At 33.7% G+C, this 19,935-nt stretch overlaps 2 protein-coding genes across 2 annotated transcripts in view; one reads left to right on the top strand and one right to left on the bottom strand.

The window, feature by feature from the left end:
• Window positions 1–4,349, bottom strand: part of LOC148301542 (uncharacterized) — a 50,106-nt gene extending 45,757 nt beyond the window's left edge. Inside the window, exons 1-2 of the mRNA XM_088273095.1 lie at window positions 4,319–4,349; window positions 2,472–2,801 (exon numbers count right to left, since the gene is read on the bottom strand). Coding sequence (XP_088129221.1) covers window positions 2,472–2,801; window positions 4,319–4,349 — 361 coding nt within the window. The remainder of the gene's footprint in view (window positions 1–2,471; window positions 2,802–4,318) is intronic.
• A 2,583-nt stretch (window positions 4,350–6,932) lies between these two features.
• Window positions 6,933–19,641, top strand: LOC148301541 (uncharacterized). The gene is made up of 15 exons (XM_088273101.1): window positions 6,933–6,991; window positions 7,680–7,732; window positions 8,483–8,651; window positions 9,190–9,372; window positions 9,554–9,806; window positions 10,578–10,718; window positions 11,529–11,740; window positions 12,263–12,510; window positions 13,223–13,403; window positions 14,109–14,366; window positions 15,168–15,375; window positions 15,944–16,121; window positions 16,597–16,846; window positions 17,463–17,663; window positions 18,615–19,641. The coding sequence occupies exons 1-15, from the start codon at window positions 6,959–6,961 to the stop codon at window positions 18,819–18,821; spliced, it is 2,775 nt and encodes a 924-aa protein (XP_088129227.1). The 5' UTR covers window positions 6,933–6,958; the 3' UTR covers window positions 18,822–19,641.
• The last annotated feature ends 294 nt before the right edge of the window (window positions 19,642–19,935 follow it).

Below are 19,935 nucleotides of genomic sequence, written 5' to 3'. Positions count from 1 at the left end.
TGTTAGTATTTAAGTAGTATTATCTTGGTCGTTGAATACATCAACGAAAGATGATCAACCCTGCGCTTCAGATATCAATCCAGAGTTAATACTCGTATTAAATAAATTAAGTGAAAAATCGTTTATATTTATTTTAACCCCCCTGGGAATCGAACTCGTGACCTCCAGCACGGTAGTCAAATAAGCTGACAACTAACCACGGAGCCGGACAAAATATATTGGAAATTACCTACAAAATGATATTTTCGCGCTCTACAAATTCCGCGACGTAGCAGTCGTTTCGTTTTATTTACAATACTCAATCCAATTGTATATACCATGTTATACCCACAACCTAAAAATTATGCCTAAGGAAGAGGAGAACTGACCCCAACAGTCTACAAAGACGATAAGTTGGGATGGAGCCAGAAAGAAGAGGACACCAGTTATATCCACACGATTTTTAGGCGAATCTAACCGTCTTTTTTAGTTTCATAGTTTCAATACAGGGTTACTAATGATTATTTCGTGAATTTCTTTCAGTGGTTACGACATTTAAAAAACGTCCATGAATTTCTTAACAAAGTCGTAATTTATAATAAAATAACAACTATGTAATATTTTCCACATGAATTTTATTTGACCAGCAACCGGGTTTCGTCGTAACCGACATCATCAGACTGGTGTGAGGCTTTACAAAATTCTAAGTTATATACACAACAAGGCAGGTGTTGAAAACCATGATTTCATATAATTTTCTGATTTAATTAATCTATTTAAATAAAATTCACGTAGAAAAAATTACATAGTCGTTATTATATAATATAAAATGCAGTTCCACCAAGAAATATCAGTACAAAACTTAAATCCAATAAAAAGTCTTCTTCTTCTTCTTTTTAATGGCTTTTCATCCACCTACCATAAAAAAGTCGTGATTATTGATAACAATCCTTTGAAATGAAAAACATTAGTTTCCGCCAGTTACGTGGCAGAATAATATAAGACGGACATGTCTTTTTGATAAATAACAATTATTATATTAATTTATTTATTGATTTGGCGTTCAATTTGTAGGTAGACTCAAAAAATCTGTGTTTGATTTAAAATTAATACATTATTATATTCCTTCGAAATCATAACCGGAAAATATAATAGTTTATTTAATTCAGTTATACCTCTGCAAAATAAAAGAAATTGCGATTGGTTAACCGGATGTTTATTTGGTAGAACTAAAAAGAACTGGAAATTTTGCTGAAACTATTTATTTAAAAATATATCTAAGTAGCTTCTTCTTTTAAACTTATAACTCACATAGTACATACTTATCGTTAATTTTTTTCATTTTCTGATTTTTTCGTTTGGTGTTAAAATCAAATATTTGTAGTTTGTTGAAGCACTTTTAATCTATTTATATTTGTGATCTATTGTATGCTTTCCAGTTCCCGTTAGTATAACCCCAAATAAAATGTATACCTGCACACAGGCCATGCCTTTGTGGGATTATTTTTTGTATTAATTTAATATAATATTTTGGAATCTGTAATTACATCATATTGTGAAATGCGAAAAAAAAGAAAAAGTATCTTTGTTAATATGAGGAATATCCTCGATTAATTTCGTAACAAAACAAAAGTATAAATGATTGTTTGTGTATCTCGCTGTGTTTTTAGTAGGTAAATGTCTCGTGATAAGTCACCAGCGATAGTTATGGAGTACAGAGCCTTATCAGCTCCGTAATACGGGCACCTACCTGCGGCCGTGTCAACACTGGAAGGCTCTTGTAGACACAAAATATAATCAGATCGAGTGTGTTCTCGCAATAACTACCGGCAACTGGACTAAGCTAAACTGTTTGCTGAATCCAAAATAATTTGGTCGAGCTGAGAATATTTCGTATTGATTGGTAATTGCAGAAAAAGAACGGATTTCGTAGAAAAATATCGTGGAATAGAAGTTAAAAAATAAAATAAGGAAAATGAAAAGCTAGACTGCCGTTTAAAAAATTTAAAATTACCTAAATCCACGAAAATTGGAACAGATATTTTTTAAGAAAAGAAAAAAATTAGTAAAATGAAACATGTGAACATTATACTCGTAATTTGTATTCTATTCAAAGGTATATTACAGTATTTTATTTATTTAGGTAAAAATTGATTTAGTGTTATTAAATAAATAATAAAAAATTATTCCCGTAATATCGGAGCGCACAAAGCTCTTATCGTGAAATGAGACGCAAATTTATGAATCAATGTGTGCAAACCTTATCAGGGTAACGAAAGCAAATCAAAATAAAGGGAAAATGTACGTTGATAATGGAAAATTATAAAATACCACAATAATGCTCGAACTTTCAGCTGAAAGCGTGCTGAAGAACGAACTGAAAGAAAGAACGGCTTCGGGGGAACGGGTACCTAGAACGTAAAGGGATGAGGGAGAGAAGACAAGTGATTGAAAGGAATAAAAGTAATAAATGCGAATTAAATAAATGTTACCAGTGACGGAGTCGCTGCTATCCGCACAACAAAGGTTTGATCGTTTCATCCGAGGCCACTGCTGCTCAAACCATACACCACTCGGATACGGAGCACTGGAGCCCGGTAAGTCCCGAATCGGCGGCTGACGTCGCTCGGCCCGCAGCAGCTTCGATTCGCCCGGCGGCCGATCGATGGGGTCGATTATTGTTGCGCGGTCTCGCTGACAGGTGGCGACGTGCGCGGCCGGTGCGGATGGCCGCTGGACCAGCTGTCGCGGCGGACTCCCGCGGCGGAATGGCCCGCCGGAGGGAAGGGGCGGCGCACGCGCGCCTCCTCCCTCCGGCCGAGCTGGCGCGCACGCGCACGCGCGCCGCCTTCAGCTTTCCGTGGAACGACGATTATTCAAATTTTCCCCTTTCGAATTATCCATTAAGGGATTTTATAAGAAAATCATTTTAATGGTCGAAAAGCCTTGTATCATTTTTCCGTGTCCTCAAATCCAAAAATAAACCCCCTTTTGATCCGCGATGCGTGAATTTTCTTTAGCATTAATGATCGAAAGTCAAAAGATTAAAAAACACGATTTACTTTATCACACGATAATGTGTTAGGTCGAAGGTATAAAGATAGCATGGGAAAGATTTAGAGCTAAAAAGCCTTTTACCTCAGTTGAGAAATTAATCAAACTTTTCCTTTCAAGTAAAATCATTTCACGATCTCCATGACCAAACTGTAACAACCACCTTTATTTAATTTGATACATGAATCCTTCACCGTGCCCGTAGACGGAAACCGAACTTTTAACTTGTTAATTTTTTTTGTTGGTAATTTTTAAAACTGCAATTATTTCAAAATATTTTTTTTAGCATATTCATATGTAAATAAAGCAATAGTTAAAATGTCAATCATTTTACATACAGAAAAAATACAAAAAAATATTGCTACAATTTTCATTTGGGAAAAAAACTACCCACACACATGTTATACGTTTTTAACTATTGCTCTATTCGCAAATTATATATAAATATATAAATATATATATATATATATATATATATATATATATATATATATATATATATATATATATATATATATATATATATATATATATATATATATATATATATATATATATATATATATATATATATATATATATATATATATAAAAATATAAATAATAAAACCCTTATCCGCACCCTAATGGTGCATAGGGCACTGCGTCATATGAACGCAGTGCCCTATCCTGACTTGATCAATAAATTCAAAAAAGTTGGTTAAACAGCCCTAAGTCCACGATTCTTGGTTAAGGGGTGAAATATATTAGATGGGATAAATATGAAGTAAGTGAAAGAGCTCAGGGTAAAAGATATTACTCTTATATGGAAAAAGAAATGGAGGCTAAATAGTGGGTAGGAAAATGAAAATTGCATCAATCGTTAGATTACTTAAAGTTGGATACCCGTATTCGTACTACCTTGTGTGCTGATTAATAAACACCCTTATCCTTAAAAGAAGAAGAAAAATATATCTGGAGCAAAGAATATCGGTTGCTGTTGATGCTGCATTTTATTCTAATGATGCTGAATTGGATGGTTCTTCTCATATCTGTAGTGTAAAGGCAAAGGCGCATATCTGTCTCAGACCAAATTTTACAGGAGAGCAAAAACAAACTAGTGAAATTAAATATCTCATTTGTTTATGTATTTTTATATGTACATATCTTAATAAAACTAAATAATTATTGCAACTAAAGCTATATCCTATTGCCAGATTATGGAATACATTATTTTAGACATTTAGAAAATGAAACATTTAACAGATATACCCCTTTGCCATTACACTACCGAAATTAGCAATACTGCTTCGAATGCTGACAATGAATCTTGACATGTTGACAATGCCTTTGTTGCTTTAATCATCATCCTTGTCATTATTTTGTTGTTGTTGTTGTTATTCATATTCTCACTCTTGTTTATGATGAATGCGGCTTGCTGATGATATTTGTAATAATGGTGCTGATGACGACAATGATCTTTCGTTACTCATTTGTTATTGGTTATTACGGCTTTGTAGTGGTTTGATAATTAATGGTTTGATGGTTTTATACTAGTTAATTAATTTGAAAAATAAAATGTTTACTTTACTGCATGTTATAAATGTATTTATATGCATTGAATATATTTCTTTAAAATTTTCTTGTTCATGCTAAATTTTGATCTTTATTCAATACGATGTTTGCCTCCTCTTCATGCTTCTTCCTTCTATTCCCTTCTATTTCCATCTCTGTTGTGGTAGTGATAAGGTTGTCGTGTTGTCCTATCATACTATGTGCAGCGATATATCATTTTATCTCGTTTATTTTTTTAAATTATTATTATGTATTATTCTAATAAAAATGTGTATAAAAGGGGAAATACTTATTTATTTTTGGATTAACTATTGTCGTCTCTTTAACGACTGCATCCTAATTGTTCAAAGACGTTAAAGACGCTTAAAAGCATCTTACATACTTTTCGTAAAGAGCAGAAGACGCTTATAAGCGTACTATTTGCTTACTTTTGTAGAGCGCGAGAGACGGCAAGTACTATTGTATAGATCACAATTGGGTTTGTGGTTACTTATGATTATTATACTGATAGTCAGATGGCAGACTGTCAGAATAATTAGTGAGTATAATTAGGGTCATATCTTTAACGCCTGCATCCTAACAGTGCTGCTGTACGGATGTGAGTCGTGCCACCTCACCAAAGCTCAAAGCAAGAAACTAGTAAGTTTTGAAAATAGGTGCCTGAGGCGAATACTGGGTATAAAGTGGCAGGACTTCGTTAGGAATGACGATATGAGAAGAAGAACTCAACAGCCCCTCATACTGGAAGTCCCGAAGAGGAGAAGGTGGACATGGTTGGGACGTTAGAATGCCACCTGAGAGCATCAACCCCTCATGTCTCTTCTTCCAACCCCGAGGATTCCGGCGCCCCGGAAGGCCACTGACGACCATTCGCCGACTATACTTAGCCCTATATTTCCCCATTCCTTTATTTTTCCTTTGGTGAATATTTTACTTTGACCTCTTACCTCCTCGCTACAAAATAAAAATGCTTGGAAATGTATATACAGGTATACTTATATATTTTTATTGAATATAGTTACGTTTTTTAGTACAATTTAGTACAATTTTTGTACATTTATGCACATGGCAAACTTATAATTTTAGTTTCGTTGTGCCTCTCTGAAAACGAGACTAAGCTCTTGTGCTTGAAGAAGGACTTACACTCAAGGTTTATTGTTTTATTTGAGTAATGATAAATTAGTATTTTCTTTTCTTTTATACATATTTTTTAAATTTGCTTATTTGTAATAGGCATTAATTTTTTTCTTAAGAATTTTTATATCTTCTATTTTGTTATTTCTTTAGGGAGTTTATTATAAAAATTAAATATACTTATACGACTTAGTAAGCCTGCAAATAAATAGGTGTTTTCCCCAAGAGTTTTCAGCTTTCGTTTTTCGATTTCAGAAACCCATATGAAAATTCCGATCTTTAGTAATCTTCCGATCTTCCCGACTAATTTCCATTGGGAAAACAACAACTGTGTGCTTCGTGCATTATTTTTGGAGGCGATTTATAAATTCAGAAATCTGAAAGAGGAAAACGTCAAGAGTAAGTGCTGATGGAAAATTTAAGTGTGTTATCTTAACAACAAAAAAATCACCCGGCTATTTTTATAGATTCACATAAAATCAAATTGTAACTCCTGTAGAAAATATATATATATATATATATATATATATATATATATATATATATATATATATATATATATATATATATACATATATATTTATATATATATATATATATATATATATATATATATATATATATATATATAAATATATATGTTTATATATATATATATATATATATATATATATATATATATATATATATATATATATATATATATATATATATATGTATATATATATATATATATGTATATACACACACATATATAAACTTTCGGGTTTCGATGTAAACAACATTTCTAGTGCTGTTTTCACCTCCTCCGTTGTTTTATTTTTCTTTGCCATTTTAATCATTTTGTAAATATATAAAAATGTCAAAATCAGAAGGAGCGAATTCCCCTCTAGAATATATATTATAATTCCCTTCTAAAAATACGAGAAATATTAAGATTATTATTTATTCAAGAATTTAAACACAAGTTTGAAATGAAAATAAGGATCGACAATGGCAAGCGTTGGTGTTACCAACCATATAATCTTACATTATATAATCTTTGACGCAATTTTTGTTGACCGACATTGAATGTGGCGCCATTAGTTCTGTTATTTTTCGTTCTACACGTAAATTTGTCGGACTGTAGGTAACTACTTTGAGCGCTTAAGTTTGACATCCTGGGAAAATCTGTGTACGGATGAGCCCGAATAGCCTACGTTTTCATAAAAGAAAATGGAATGAACGAATCGCAAACATGGCAGCACGGTGCTTCGTCGGAACTTGGGAAGTTAGTAAAACTATATTTAATATCTTATTTTAAGCTTTCAACGATGATTTAATTCACACATATAATATAAATTATTTTTCTTCTAAAAGAATATTGAAGGAGAGCTTAAAACTTTGGTAAAACGTACTTTTGCATTTGACAGATGACATTCATCTGACAGTTGATTTTCGTAGCATGTTAACATTTTCTTTATTTTACCGTGGTTACTGCAAATTTTAACAATTTCGAACATAATTTACGGTTATTTCCTACAAGTATACGTAAACACAAATAATTTTTTGTGCAAAAACTGTGATAGGAATTTTCACATTGGTTTATTTTGTTTTGGACGCCCACATAAAAATTCCAAAAGTACGTTAAATTTTCTCTGTCAAATTTTACTTTCAATTTTGTTTTGAATAGTTTGTATTCAAATAAAACGTAATGCTTAGCAAAACCTTGACGTTTTATTACATAATTTGACTGCAGTATTATTTTTTACAGTAATTTTCTCGACTGATGTGCCCTTAATAAAAAATACGCACTTTAACATTTCGAATTATTATTATAATTTCTCTTAATTTTTTATGAGTTTCAAATATAAAATATCTTGAACAATATGTGAACCATTATTTGTTGCCATGTGCAATTTTTGCGTAGGCATTTTGCTTTGTTTGCAGTTTTCTAATGCCATGGTTGTTTTTTTAAGGTGGAGACATGCATAATTCATGGAAACTGTGGTGTGAAATCTGGTTTAGAAGGGTAAGTTTTGTATTTCACAACAATATACCTTCTTTGTAAATTTTTGTATGTGCGTTTATAAAAATACAAGAGGAATATTTTATTTCACAGCAGATATTGCTTAGTGCTATGTGCGGTTAAACTCCAGACATGCCTCAAACTTGTTTTAGTCGCCTTTTTGGACTTCTGTCTTATAATTTCTGACCACACTACATTCCCAGTAATTGTTACTTTTGGACTTCCATCTTGCACTCTCCATCTGAACTATATTCCCAATTATTATTACATTCAGACTTCCATCTTGTACTCTTTGTCTTCTTTACATTCCCAATAATCATTACTTTTTACTTCTATCTTATACTCTCTGTCCATACTACATTCCTAGTAACCATTACTTTTGGACTTCTATCTTATACTCTCTGTCCGCACTACATTCCTAGTAATCATTACTTTTTTTAGAGTTATCTCCCTAACTTTTACATCACTAAGAGAGCGACAGAAGAAATCGGACTTGATAGAGATTTATAAAATCCTATATTGTTACTAGAATGCTGCAGGAGATGTATCAAATAAATTCAAACACCAATTAGTGTGGTCATCACTGGAACCTTAAATATATTGTTGAAAAAACATTAAGTGTTCAAGGTTTTATGCACAAAACCATTATCTTCAAACTCTGTAATAATAATATTATAACATTGTTTTTAGATAAATTTTCCAATTTTTTAAAGATAAAATTGCTTTAATCTCATTTTTTTTGTTTTCTTGTAGCACGAAATTTGTTTTGGATGACGCTGGTGACGTGACATGGTGTCCCGAAAATGAAGATTATTCCGCTATTCCTTTGTTTTCTTGTGAAACGTATGAAATCTACAGCACTAACATTCACGGATCGGTAATTAGGTTTGGAGCGTACGCTGAGCACATCATAGAATTTAGAGTAAGTCCATTACAAAATCAAAAAACACTTTACAAACATAAAGCTAATACATCATACTCTAAAGAATAATTTAAATCACCCATTTTGGGGCAGTGTTATTATATAAGGTAGGTAACTACAAACGTAACAAGTGACATAATACAGAAAAAATAAAGTAAAAGTATAAATAAAAGAATAGGGTATAAAGTACGATTGAAGCAATGTTTATACATAAAAATAATAGAACAGGGTTAGAAAATAAAAATAAAACAAATACAAATAGAATAAGAAAACTTAATGGGACAATGAGAATAAAAAATTAATGGGACATGTTAAAAAAGAATATCCGAAATAACAATTAACGTAACCCAATCATTAGATATCTACAGTAATAAAGAAAAATAGTAAAATTTTAAACTCAAAACACAGTAAAATGTATAATTTTAACCGAGAAAAAAGTATACCATTTTTACATCCATTTTTGTATTTACTTTATTTTTTGTGTGGCATCCATATCTATCTGTTATTATTTTTCTTATACTGGTGTAAAATATTGTAGGCTGAACCTTCAGAACCTATGGACAGTTTGATTCTATCATGCGACGGATGGTGTGTACTCCACTGCATCAGGATCGCGAGTGACGACTCCGACTGTGTTCCCATTGAAGAATTCAGTTTGCTTCCCGCCGTTGAAGATGGTTTCTTCTCTGACATGGTTATTGAGGCCCAGGATCATAAACAGGTAAACTTTAAGTTCTAGCACTTATAAAAAAAAACTCCATTAAAGAATCTATGGCATTCAGAGAAAGATACAGTAGATGCTCTGTTTAACCGGCCCGTCCCGCTAAGCATATAAAGATCTTCCCATCCCTAGTATGTTAATTAAAAATTTGATACTAATTACATATTTAATTGTTGTCCAGTTCCACGTCCACTCGAGCGTCCTAGGCCTCCTGGGGACGGACATGTCCTGGATGACGGACCCCCCGCCCTTCTCGGGGCTGCCCGAGGGGGTGGTGGGCTCCATCCTGCACTGGCTGTATGCCGAGTGTCTGCCCAACGCCATGACAGAAGACTTGGCCCTCCAGGTCATCGAGGCAGTCAAGGAGTACCCGTGCATGGCAAAACTTGTTGATGACTGTAAAGAATACCTTAAAAATATGGCCTTAAAACAACGTAGGTTCAATCTAATAAATTTCCTATAAATAACCGCTCTTTCCTCTTAAAAAAAATATGTTTCTTTATTTTTTTATTGATATACTTTTACATAAGTCACACATAGTGTAGCACCTAAATCATATGAGAAACATGACCATGGGTGTAAGTGTGACCACTTTTACTTTTCCTTTTACCACTTCAAAGCAAAAGCAAATCACACACACAGTCATGTCACTTATGTGGGTTAGGTGCTACAAACCAGCTAATTACAAATAAAGACAGCTAAAGTGCAATTTTTTATTATGAGAAACCATTTTCAATCACAATGCATTTTAGTACAATCATGCCTCTGAGCAATGGCTCAGAAAATAAGTTTTATTGCACACAGTAATTTTTAAGTCAAAGCGTTGGTAAATTTCAAGTCTGTTTTTAAGTCATCTTTGGTATAATTAACGTCCGCCTCTGTAGTGTAATGGTCAGCACGCTCGGCTACCATTCTGGAGGTCCCGGGTTTGATTCCCAGGGGGGGTTCAAATAAATATAAGTGATTTTTTCACTCTAATATTTATTCAATATTAACCTGGACTGGTACTTAAAGCAGAGGGCTGATCACCTTTCTGTCATGAGTTAACGATCAAGATAACACTGCGATTATATGATACAGTGCCCTATGTACCATTGGGGTGCATAGGGCACTGTATCATATAACACTATCAGATAAGGGGTTTGAAAAAAAAATGGTATAATTATATTTGTGATTTGTTTTTAAATCTTTTTTATTGTTTTCAGAAATAGTTGAATTAGTAAGTGATATGCACGCATGTGCTAACCAAATTATAGAGTATTTTAACACTCCGAGTGAATGCTTGGGGTGCCATCCTGCTAAACTCTGTCTGGTTGTCAAGCAATCCGTTAGAGAGACTGCCGTAGGTAAGAAGAAACTGCACTCTGCTACATAATGAAATATATATTTCTTTTTATAATTATTATTTCATATTATTTCAGTCTTACCACTTTTATATTATCATTAAAATATATATAAAGCTGTATTATAAAAAGAATAAGCATACCCTGCCTACCTCAGAACAGGTATCTCCAAATACCTAGTGAGGATAGACAGTGTCCAATAATAAAAAAATAATAAAAAAATATATGTTTATATATAAATATGTATAACTTAAGTACAAAATTATATTAAATAATAAACGCTGTTCTGCAGCACTGAACCTGAACCTGAACCTGATATACATATTATAAACTTACATAATTTTAAAAAGTAATATTATGGTTTAATTTTTAGTAGTATTTATAAGTAGATATTAATTTGTTTCTTATTGATCAATATTACCTTAAAGTATCAGCCGAATAAAAACGAATACAAAAACTATTGTGAATAAAATAATCTTAAATTCATTTTGCAATTGGCGGGAATTGAACCAGCAACACCAGTTTCCCAGTCGAGTGTCTACCTAAATGCGCCACGGCGCCTGTCAATTAATATAACGGAATTTTAGCAGTTGGTTTTAGTATCACCTTAAATTTTTTATTACTGACCATATTAGATTTTTTAAAATAACATTTTACTCTTCGAAAATATCAAGCTTACGCAATACATATGCTAAAAATTGTGAAATTTAATTGCCGATTGCATTTTTTTGACAGTATAAATATGTAATTACTAATCACTTTTATTGAATACACATCACTTTTTTATGACAGTTTGTTTTTTTCTATCCGCAGCTATTATAAAACTCTTGCTTCTTTGTGAACTGTTCACAAAACGTAAGGGTGAACTATCGAGAGAAGAGAGGCATGAGATAATAAGATATGCGTGTTCCCGGCTACCAATATTTATGTCTCAACTTCGAAGACTATTGGAGTATTTAAACATAACGTTTAATTCGATGACACATGCCCAGAGGCATGAAGTAGCAACATACATTGTTCCTGAGGTGAATTATATATTTTTTTAAATAACTAATATATAAATCTTATCAACTGCCATTCAATTTTGTTTATTAACCCGAGCTTTTCATAGTACGTCCGCCTCCGTAGTGTAATGGTCAGCACGCTCTGCTACCGTTCTGTAGGTCCCGGGTTCGATTCCCAAGGGGGGTAAAATAAATATAAGTGATTTTTTTCACTGTTACCCTGGACTGGTACCTGAAGCGGAGGGCTGATCACCTTTCCTTCATGCGTAAACGATCAAGATAATACTGCGTTTATATGACGCAGTGCCCTGTGTACCATTAGGGTGCGGATAAGGGTTTTATTCTTTTCGTAGTAAAAACATTTTTTTAAACATTTGTATCATATTTAATTGTCATTGAATTTATTGCTTAACTATATGAATGGATAAACCAATGTCCTATTCAGATGCATATCCTTTTTACATTAAAGCTTAACCTCATGTAATAAGTATCTACAAATAAGAATAATTTTACACATGTAACCATATTTTTTCCTCATTACAGATAGAAGTGATACTCAGTACAGTATGCACAATAGTATTTGAAGTGAAGATTGCCCTGGAACAAATAATGCAGGCGCTTTCCCCACCCGACGGGGGGGAAACATCCCAGGATAGTAGAAAAGAAACTTCCGCCAATGATGATGCCTTAGGAAAATCACTTAGAGATGTATTTAGGATAAGGGAACTCTCTAAACTGAAGAACTTCCATAAGAAAGTTGCATTCAGTCTCTCTCACTTGCAATATAAAAAGTACGTTGTTCTTTAAATTTTTATGAGCTTTAAAATCATTTATCTTTACACATTTTGGACGGGTGTTTTTTTACGCCTGTGGACCGCTGGCGATGGGATTTGATAATCGTGTATATATAATTTAGACCTTAACAAAAAGATTGGGTACATAATATTCCTATAAAAACATTAAATAATTCCTTCTTTTCTACTTTGAAATGAGGCCCGTGCAGAAAGTAAAAATACCCTTACCGTTCCTTAAGCATCCATTGACCGAACGGGTAGAAATACCTTTCCCATCCTAAGTGTGTTCATATTGATTTTTTGTTCTTTGTGAGCTAAATTGATTATTACAACTTGGTATTTATTTAACATTGAAATGGGATATTTTCTACAAATGCTTGGAAAATCATTGTATGACAGAATTAGAAAATGAATACATTAGAAAGGAATATAAGAGAAGAAGGAGTTAGGGATAATTCAAACAATTAATAAATGTTGTTTGTGGTGGTTTATTTGGAATGACGAGAGAATAACTAAGAGAGTATATATTTAACAAATGTGAATGGGAGAACAGAAGGAAGATGGCCAAGAAAGATTTAGCATAACTAAGTCAATCACCTAAAACCTATTTGCGTCAAAAGTCTATGTAACAGGAGGAAATGGCTTGATGGTAGCAATAGTGTATATATTACAGTAGTAATATTTGACGTTCTTTTTTTTTCTTTTGCAGGGAAAGCTTTTCTGGTATGACAGACAGTAACAGAATACGTTCTGTATCTCGAAACTTAGATCAGCTTATTGAAGAGCTACCAATATTTTTCCATAGGCTCGAAGAAGTAACTTTAGCAATGGACGACAGACTCCACTGGAGGGATTTTAAGTTTTTTTTTAGGGTTGCCACAAGCAAAGTTGTAAGTTTAAATAAATATTTTTTTCTATTAATATTCACCTTACGGATGATATGCCAAGAAACATCTTTAGTATATATTAAAATCAATAGTTTAAATTTGTAAATATTGAATGGCTGCCTTTGGACGTAAATGCTGTACCGCCAGTGGCGTGCACAGAGTTTTAATCAGGGTTGGCAGTAGGGTTGGGTAAGGATAAGGCATAGTAGGCACTGGTCGTGTTTCTATATGGAACACAAGTAATCCAAGGTAGGTACTGCTTTTCTGTCTATAAAGAATGCACGCTTCTGTGTACCGCGTGGATAGTTTTGTCTGTGAGAGACAGAAAGGCAAATTACTCCTTATTTTGCTGTAAATCAAAAAATGTTGTACACATCTTGCCTTGCCTTACACTTTAATATTTATTTAATATTACCCTGGTTTGGTCCCTGAAGTGCAGGAGCCATCACCTTGCCTTCATAAGTAACGATCAAGATAACACTGAGTCAATACGATGCAGTGCCTTATGCACCATTGGGTGCGGATAAGGGTTAGAAGAAGAAGAAGAATTTACAAGGCTCTGGCCACCATAACTTTTACATTATTTGTAATAATTTTTATCATGAAAACTGTTGATGGTTGCGTAATAGAGGTTTATGCAACCTTTTTTTACCTTTAATTACTTCTTGGGACATGCCTGCAACATTCTCATCCCGTGCAATATTACAGTCTGGAATCCTGAATAAGCTGATCGCGCACCGTGACACTTTGCAAGGAGTAGTGGCGCGGCTGTGCGGGCTGGTGCAGCGAGAGGCTTTCACCCTCGGCCTGGTCAGCATGGGACTGCTCACCTCTGCAGCGCAGGTGCAGGCCGCCACTGAGGGCGAAGACGAGGACGAGGACGAGGACACCCCGGGGCAGGCTGTCGACCCTACCCAGCCCAGACAAGAGAAGCAGAAGAATCAACATAAACCACATGGTTTTAAGGTAAGAAATTCGAATTTGAACTAGGAGACAACATCTTAGTTTAGGTTAGTTTACTGATATTTACAATGTGTGTGTGCAATCATGTATTCATGGCCAATGAACATTTTATTTTAATTCTTACCTACCTCATTATTAATCTATTGATAGCGCTATAATAACTAGTTTAGTTATTTAATAACTTTATAGACAATAGAAGCTGGTTGTGGAGCTTTATAGAGTTAAATCCTCCATATTTACTTATAACTTGATACCATACTGAATTTTGGTAAATGTTTGATTTGTTTATTTGTTTTTGAATAGTCCTTAATATTTATGGTGTTACAAATCATTTTAGAGACAAACATAAGCTTTTTGAGTATTTTTTTGAATTGTCACTTTGCACATTCCATTTTAATTTTTTTTTAAGTTTGATAATTTAGACTCCTTATTTGTTTGTTCGCTCTATCCATTCTGCATGTTTTTCTCATTCTATTTGGACCCCCTACCTACCTTCAATTATTCCTTATTTAAAATTTAGAAATACATTCCTTTTTATATATTCAGAGAGTAGATAACATTACGCTCTAGTATCTACCTACTGGAGACTATGGCGGGGAGGAAAGTGCAATTTTTATTTTTATTTATTTGCTCCGTATTGCCAGTTCTAATTTTCTAGTTTATTCTAATCTTGCTTCTAATTGGCAATAATATTAACAATATTTATTGCGTGTACTGCAATTTACATGTAAATTAATACACATATATTCCCATAATCTTAGATTTATTTATAAATTTAATGATATACAATTGATTGGTTTCCAGCTAAATTTAGTAAACACACTGATGAAGCCTCCGGTCATTAATAAAAGCAACATTTCCAAGGCAGCAGGAAGGCTGCTAAAGTCAGAGAGATTTGCAGACATGGTTTTTGAAATCCCCATCCAAACACCCGTCCAGACTGTGGTGACTAATAACTGTACAAAGGGTGAAAATATAGCCACCCCAAAGTTTCTTCCCTCCAAACTGTTTCGTAAGTAGTCAATTTTATATTGTCTTAATATCTGTATGTTTAAACAGACATTTATAGAGTACAAATTATAAAGATATTATTATTTTATAACCGTATAAAGGGACTAATCTAGAATACTATCTATTGGTTCTATGATATTTGGAGTAATTCATCAGATAAAATATATTTTACGAAGTAGAAATTTATCATTTGGATATGAAAACTTGTATGCTGTGATTGTGAAAAGTGCTGTAAATGTTAATTTGTTCAAACTTAATATGAGTTTTTCAAACAGCCTTTTATATACATATTTTTCTGTTTTGTCTAAACTTTTGGCTGTGCTATCCAAACTATTTCAACTGACACTAGATAATAATTGATGAATGACCAGACAATGACAAATTAAAGTGTCATACTAAAGTCCGCATGTCTTACTGTACCCCTTGATACCTTAATGCCTCTTACCTCTAGACCTCTTATCTATATATTTTATTGATATATTAATTAAATCATCTCATTATTAATATGTACTTGATTTTTTTTTATAATTCAATGTTTTTTTTACAATAAAACATATTGTTAATTTCAGCTATGCAAGCTACATCAACAGGAAATACGAGTGACAGTGCACCTGTTAAGGAAGTGTCTTGCGGTACTGTAGCGGAGAATGGGAGTGTTATAATGAAAGCACATAGAGTTATAGTAGCAGCTCGCTGTGATTGGTTTAGGAGAGCTCTGCAGTCGGGAATGAAGGAGGCTATTCATAGGTATACATTTTTTTATAAATATATCAGGCGTTTTACCAAGTAGTCCCTCCAACTTATGTGTTTTTTCTTCCTTCTTCTTCTGTTCGTATCATGCCAGGTGCCCCTGACGTCCAATATTACTTGTGAATAATTGTACTTGTCTTGGGGAGCCCTAAACAGCGCCTGGACGGTTCTGATCCCTGTTCAATCTCATATTCTGGAGACAGGAGATCTGTCTTCTCCCCACACCTTGTCGACCCTCTATTTTACCTTTTATGATTAGGTGCAATAGCTCATACTTTTTTTTAACAATCTTATCTATTTGCAATAGCTCATACTTTTTTCTTTAAACTCGGAAATGGACTGTAGCGAACCTACCACCAATGCAGTTTATTGCAACATAGGTCAGATTCGAAAGACTCTCACAAATATAGCTCCAGGATCTAAGCAGTCTTATCTATTTTTTATTCAATTTTACGATTATTACTTATTCCAGGCGAATAGTTATTTACGATACGACCCCCGCACTTTTCCGGAAACTTCTGGCCTACTTATACACTGGGAAGTTGGATACCAGAATCGCCACGGGAGAACAACTGGTTGAATTGGTGCTACTTGGAGATAGATACGAGCTGGACGCCATGAAGCAAGCGTGTGAGAAAGCGATTGCCACGAGGCATTTGGATAGAGATTCTACTTTCTATTATCTCAACATCGCTGATCAATACAATGCGGGACATCTAAGGGTAAGTTTTTTTTTGTTAAAAGTTTTGTTTAATAATTTTAACATGTATCTTTCCATAATCTTTTCTGCACCCAATGGTGCATAGGGTACTGCGTAGGATCACCACGGTGCTTACTTGATTAGCTTAATTTTATGACAATGTGTAAATGTACTGAGAGTAAAGAAAATTACTGGAAATCAATACATAATATTGATGTACTAATTTGATATGAGAAATATTGGAAAAAAATTAAAACAATAACTTCTTCTTCTTCAAACCCTTAACCACACCCGATGGTGCATAGGGCACTGCATCATATAAACGCATTTTTGTCTTGATTGTTAAAACGTGAAGAAAAGGTGATCAGCCCTCCGCTTCAGGTACAAATCGAGGGTAATATGTATTGGAAAAATAATAGAGTGAAAAATCATTTATATTTATTTTATCCCCCCTTGGAAATCGAACCCAGGACCTCAAGTACGGTAGCCGCGCGTGCTGACCTATGGAGGCAAACTAGGAATAATAACTTGATAACCTAAAAAAATCAGTTTCTGTAGTATTTTAGCAGGATGTAGAATGTATCTTATATTTTATTATTCTATGAGGCTCATTCTAATATTTTTTTTTTATGATTCAGGAGGCTTGCATCAGATACATAATATCCCGCTCTGGAATGATGAGCTGCCCGCAGTTCTCAGAGCTCCCCCGGCAACTGCAGACGGAGATCGTGACCACGGCTGCAGCATCAGCTCCGGCGGCCTACCGACCCCGGCTCTGGGAGGACGGACTGGACCATGAGGCTCTCCAGGCTCTGCTGGAGACCACTGTCATAGATGATGTCAGTAATGTGCTTCTTATCATGTGTTTTATTATTTTGCTAGGGCAATAAGTAAACAAGTTTATTAACCGGCTCTCTGCCTTAAGTGCATTCATGTGCTCTCCAATGCCAAGCTCCTCAGGCTGACCATACAAAATGAGTGTGTATACACGCTCATGTTTGCGCTTGTTTCTAGCCAATATCAACCACTTATTTTAATTAATTTAAATAGAAACATATATGCACATATTGAATATCATGCGGTGTACATATTTGGTAAATATTCGTAATATCCATTGAATATACTGTGGGTATACTGGCAAAAACGTTAACTCTAAAATCCCTGTTTGAATAATCTCTATTATTTAAAGCTTTTTAAGCCTGAATATAATATTTATTGTAACTGCAGACAGTTGGTAGAATTCCATATTGAATTGTTGGGTAATATATCCAAAATCACAAACGGACATTATCAAAACTGACAGGTCAGTGTTTGATAATGTCCTAAACAGACGAAGTGCATCACGTATTAAGATATACATAAATAAATGTAGAATTCAATCCAACAAAAAACCTTGTTTTATTTTGGATATATTACCCAACAACTGAATATAATACCCCCTATCAAACTTAAAGTTGAATTTACTTTAAAAACCACATATATATGACATTTCAAACCACTTACTGTATTTTGCCAGATTATAGAACGTTGAAAACTTTATAATATGCATCATTAAGCTACAAATTCATATTTTCGAGTTAACGTTTTTTGCAAGTACACCCACAGTATAATATTAACAAACAAACAAAAATTGTTCGGTTATACTCCTCTAGAAATATTACAGCCTACCGGGAACGGCCTTACTAATATCTCCTGGCACATTACAATTTTTATATTCAATATGATGTTAATAATTTCCTTGTAGCAAGTGATAATGTGTTTATACTATTGACTGTATATATTTCTTATAGGGGTCGAACTCGGAATGTAGCAGCGTGGAAGAGATATCCGTCGACCGGTCTCGCCTCAACGACTGTCTGGCTCGTCTCCGGGACGTCCTCGGGCCGAACGTGTCTCTCGATGAGCTGAACCGGATAGCGCTCGCTGCAGATTGTGACGCAAACCGAGCGGTCAACTTTTACTACTCGCAAACGCAAAGCCCTCAAGACGACTCATGAGTGGATTTTCTAACTTTCTAAACTATTCATTTATTCGGTAAACAAACAACTGCTCGCCATTGTTCTAATATAATCAGCCTATATTTTGTTATTATGTCCTCATCTGTAAAAAAAAGGGAGAGAAGTCACAGGTAATAAATTTACACTCTCCAGATAGATGGCCACGCCATGTCAAGATCTTTAAAGTAACTTTCTAAAAATCCGTAGCTACCAGGAATAACAGAATTTAAATACATTTTATTATCATTCTCTATTGCTACCCTCATTTTTTTAAATATATGAATAAGGTTTTTTTTCTATGCAGTTTGACAATGCCATAGACAAAATAGCTGTCACAAAAAAAAACAGTAGAATCATGAATTATGTTTTGATTAATATTATTAATTGTAGAATACTTCAAAGAAAACTATAAAAAAAAAATTAAAAATTGATTTATTTTGTTGAACTAACAAGTTCATTTTATTCTTGTTGAAAAGTCTTCCTTCCAATTGTTATATTTTTGTATTTTTTAAAAATCTTTTATACTTAATAATTTCTTTTTAATGTGATGATTTTAAACCCCGTATGTACCTGCATAATATGTATAAGCTTTTCACTCAACAGATTTGATCTCTCGGTATCTAAATTTTGGTTTTTATTATGATAGGGACTGACCGAAACCATTTCGTTGTAACGTAACACGTTACGATGCGAGCATTGGTATAGTCAGTCCAGTGAGCCGAGCGCTCCATGCATAGTCTCGGATGCTCGCCGCGAGCGATGAAATCCTCCGGTCAGTCCCCACCGTTACAAGAACAAGAACTACAATAAAAAATAAAAATTACATGTTCATCAGTATTATTGGTATCAAATAAGTATACTTGTGAAATATGTATGGAAAAGATATTGATATAAACCGTTTTCAATAATTTAAGAGATATTCGAAACATAATAAATAATATTGACACTGGGCGATAGAGTCCATACACACAGCTCATAAAATAATACAGTAAAATTATTTTGAGCTATTTCTACTCCAGGGTGCCCGTACCAGGTAGGGTCAAATCCGCAAAGGCCAATTTTTTTGCCCGTATGTGGTACAAGCAAAGGGTCAAATACCAAATCATAGTAAGAA

Source organism: Brachycentrus maculatus, unplaced genomic scaffold, assembly GCF_059751285.1.
Source record: "Brachycentrus maculatus isolate JH-2025_06_01 unplaced genomic scaffold, ASM5975128v1 h1tg000548l, whole genome shotgun sequence".
Lineage (NCBI taxonomy): Eukaryota > Metazoa > Arthropoda > Insecta > Trichoptera > Brachycentridae > Brachycentrus > Brachycentrus maculatus.
Note: the sequence above shows the minus strand (reverse complement) of the source record. Positions and strands in the feature narration are given on the sequence as shown.

What these genes read in the sequence shown, in the direction of transcription:
- LOC148301541 (XM_088273101.1), top strand. Translation starts at nt 6,959, where the DNA reads ATGGCAGCACGGTGCTTCGTCGGAACTTGGGAA. An exon ending in AGCACATCATAGAATTTAGA is followed by an intron (nt 8,652 to 9,189) that starts GTAAGTCCATTA and finishes AAAATATTGTAG; the next exon opens with GCTGAACCTTCAGAACCTAT. An exon ending in TCTCACTTGCAATATAAAAA is followed by an intron (nt 12,511 to 13,222) that starts GTACGTTGTTCT and finishes TTTCTTTTGCAG; the next exon opens with GGAAAGCTTTTCTGGTATGA.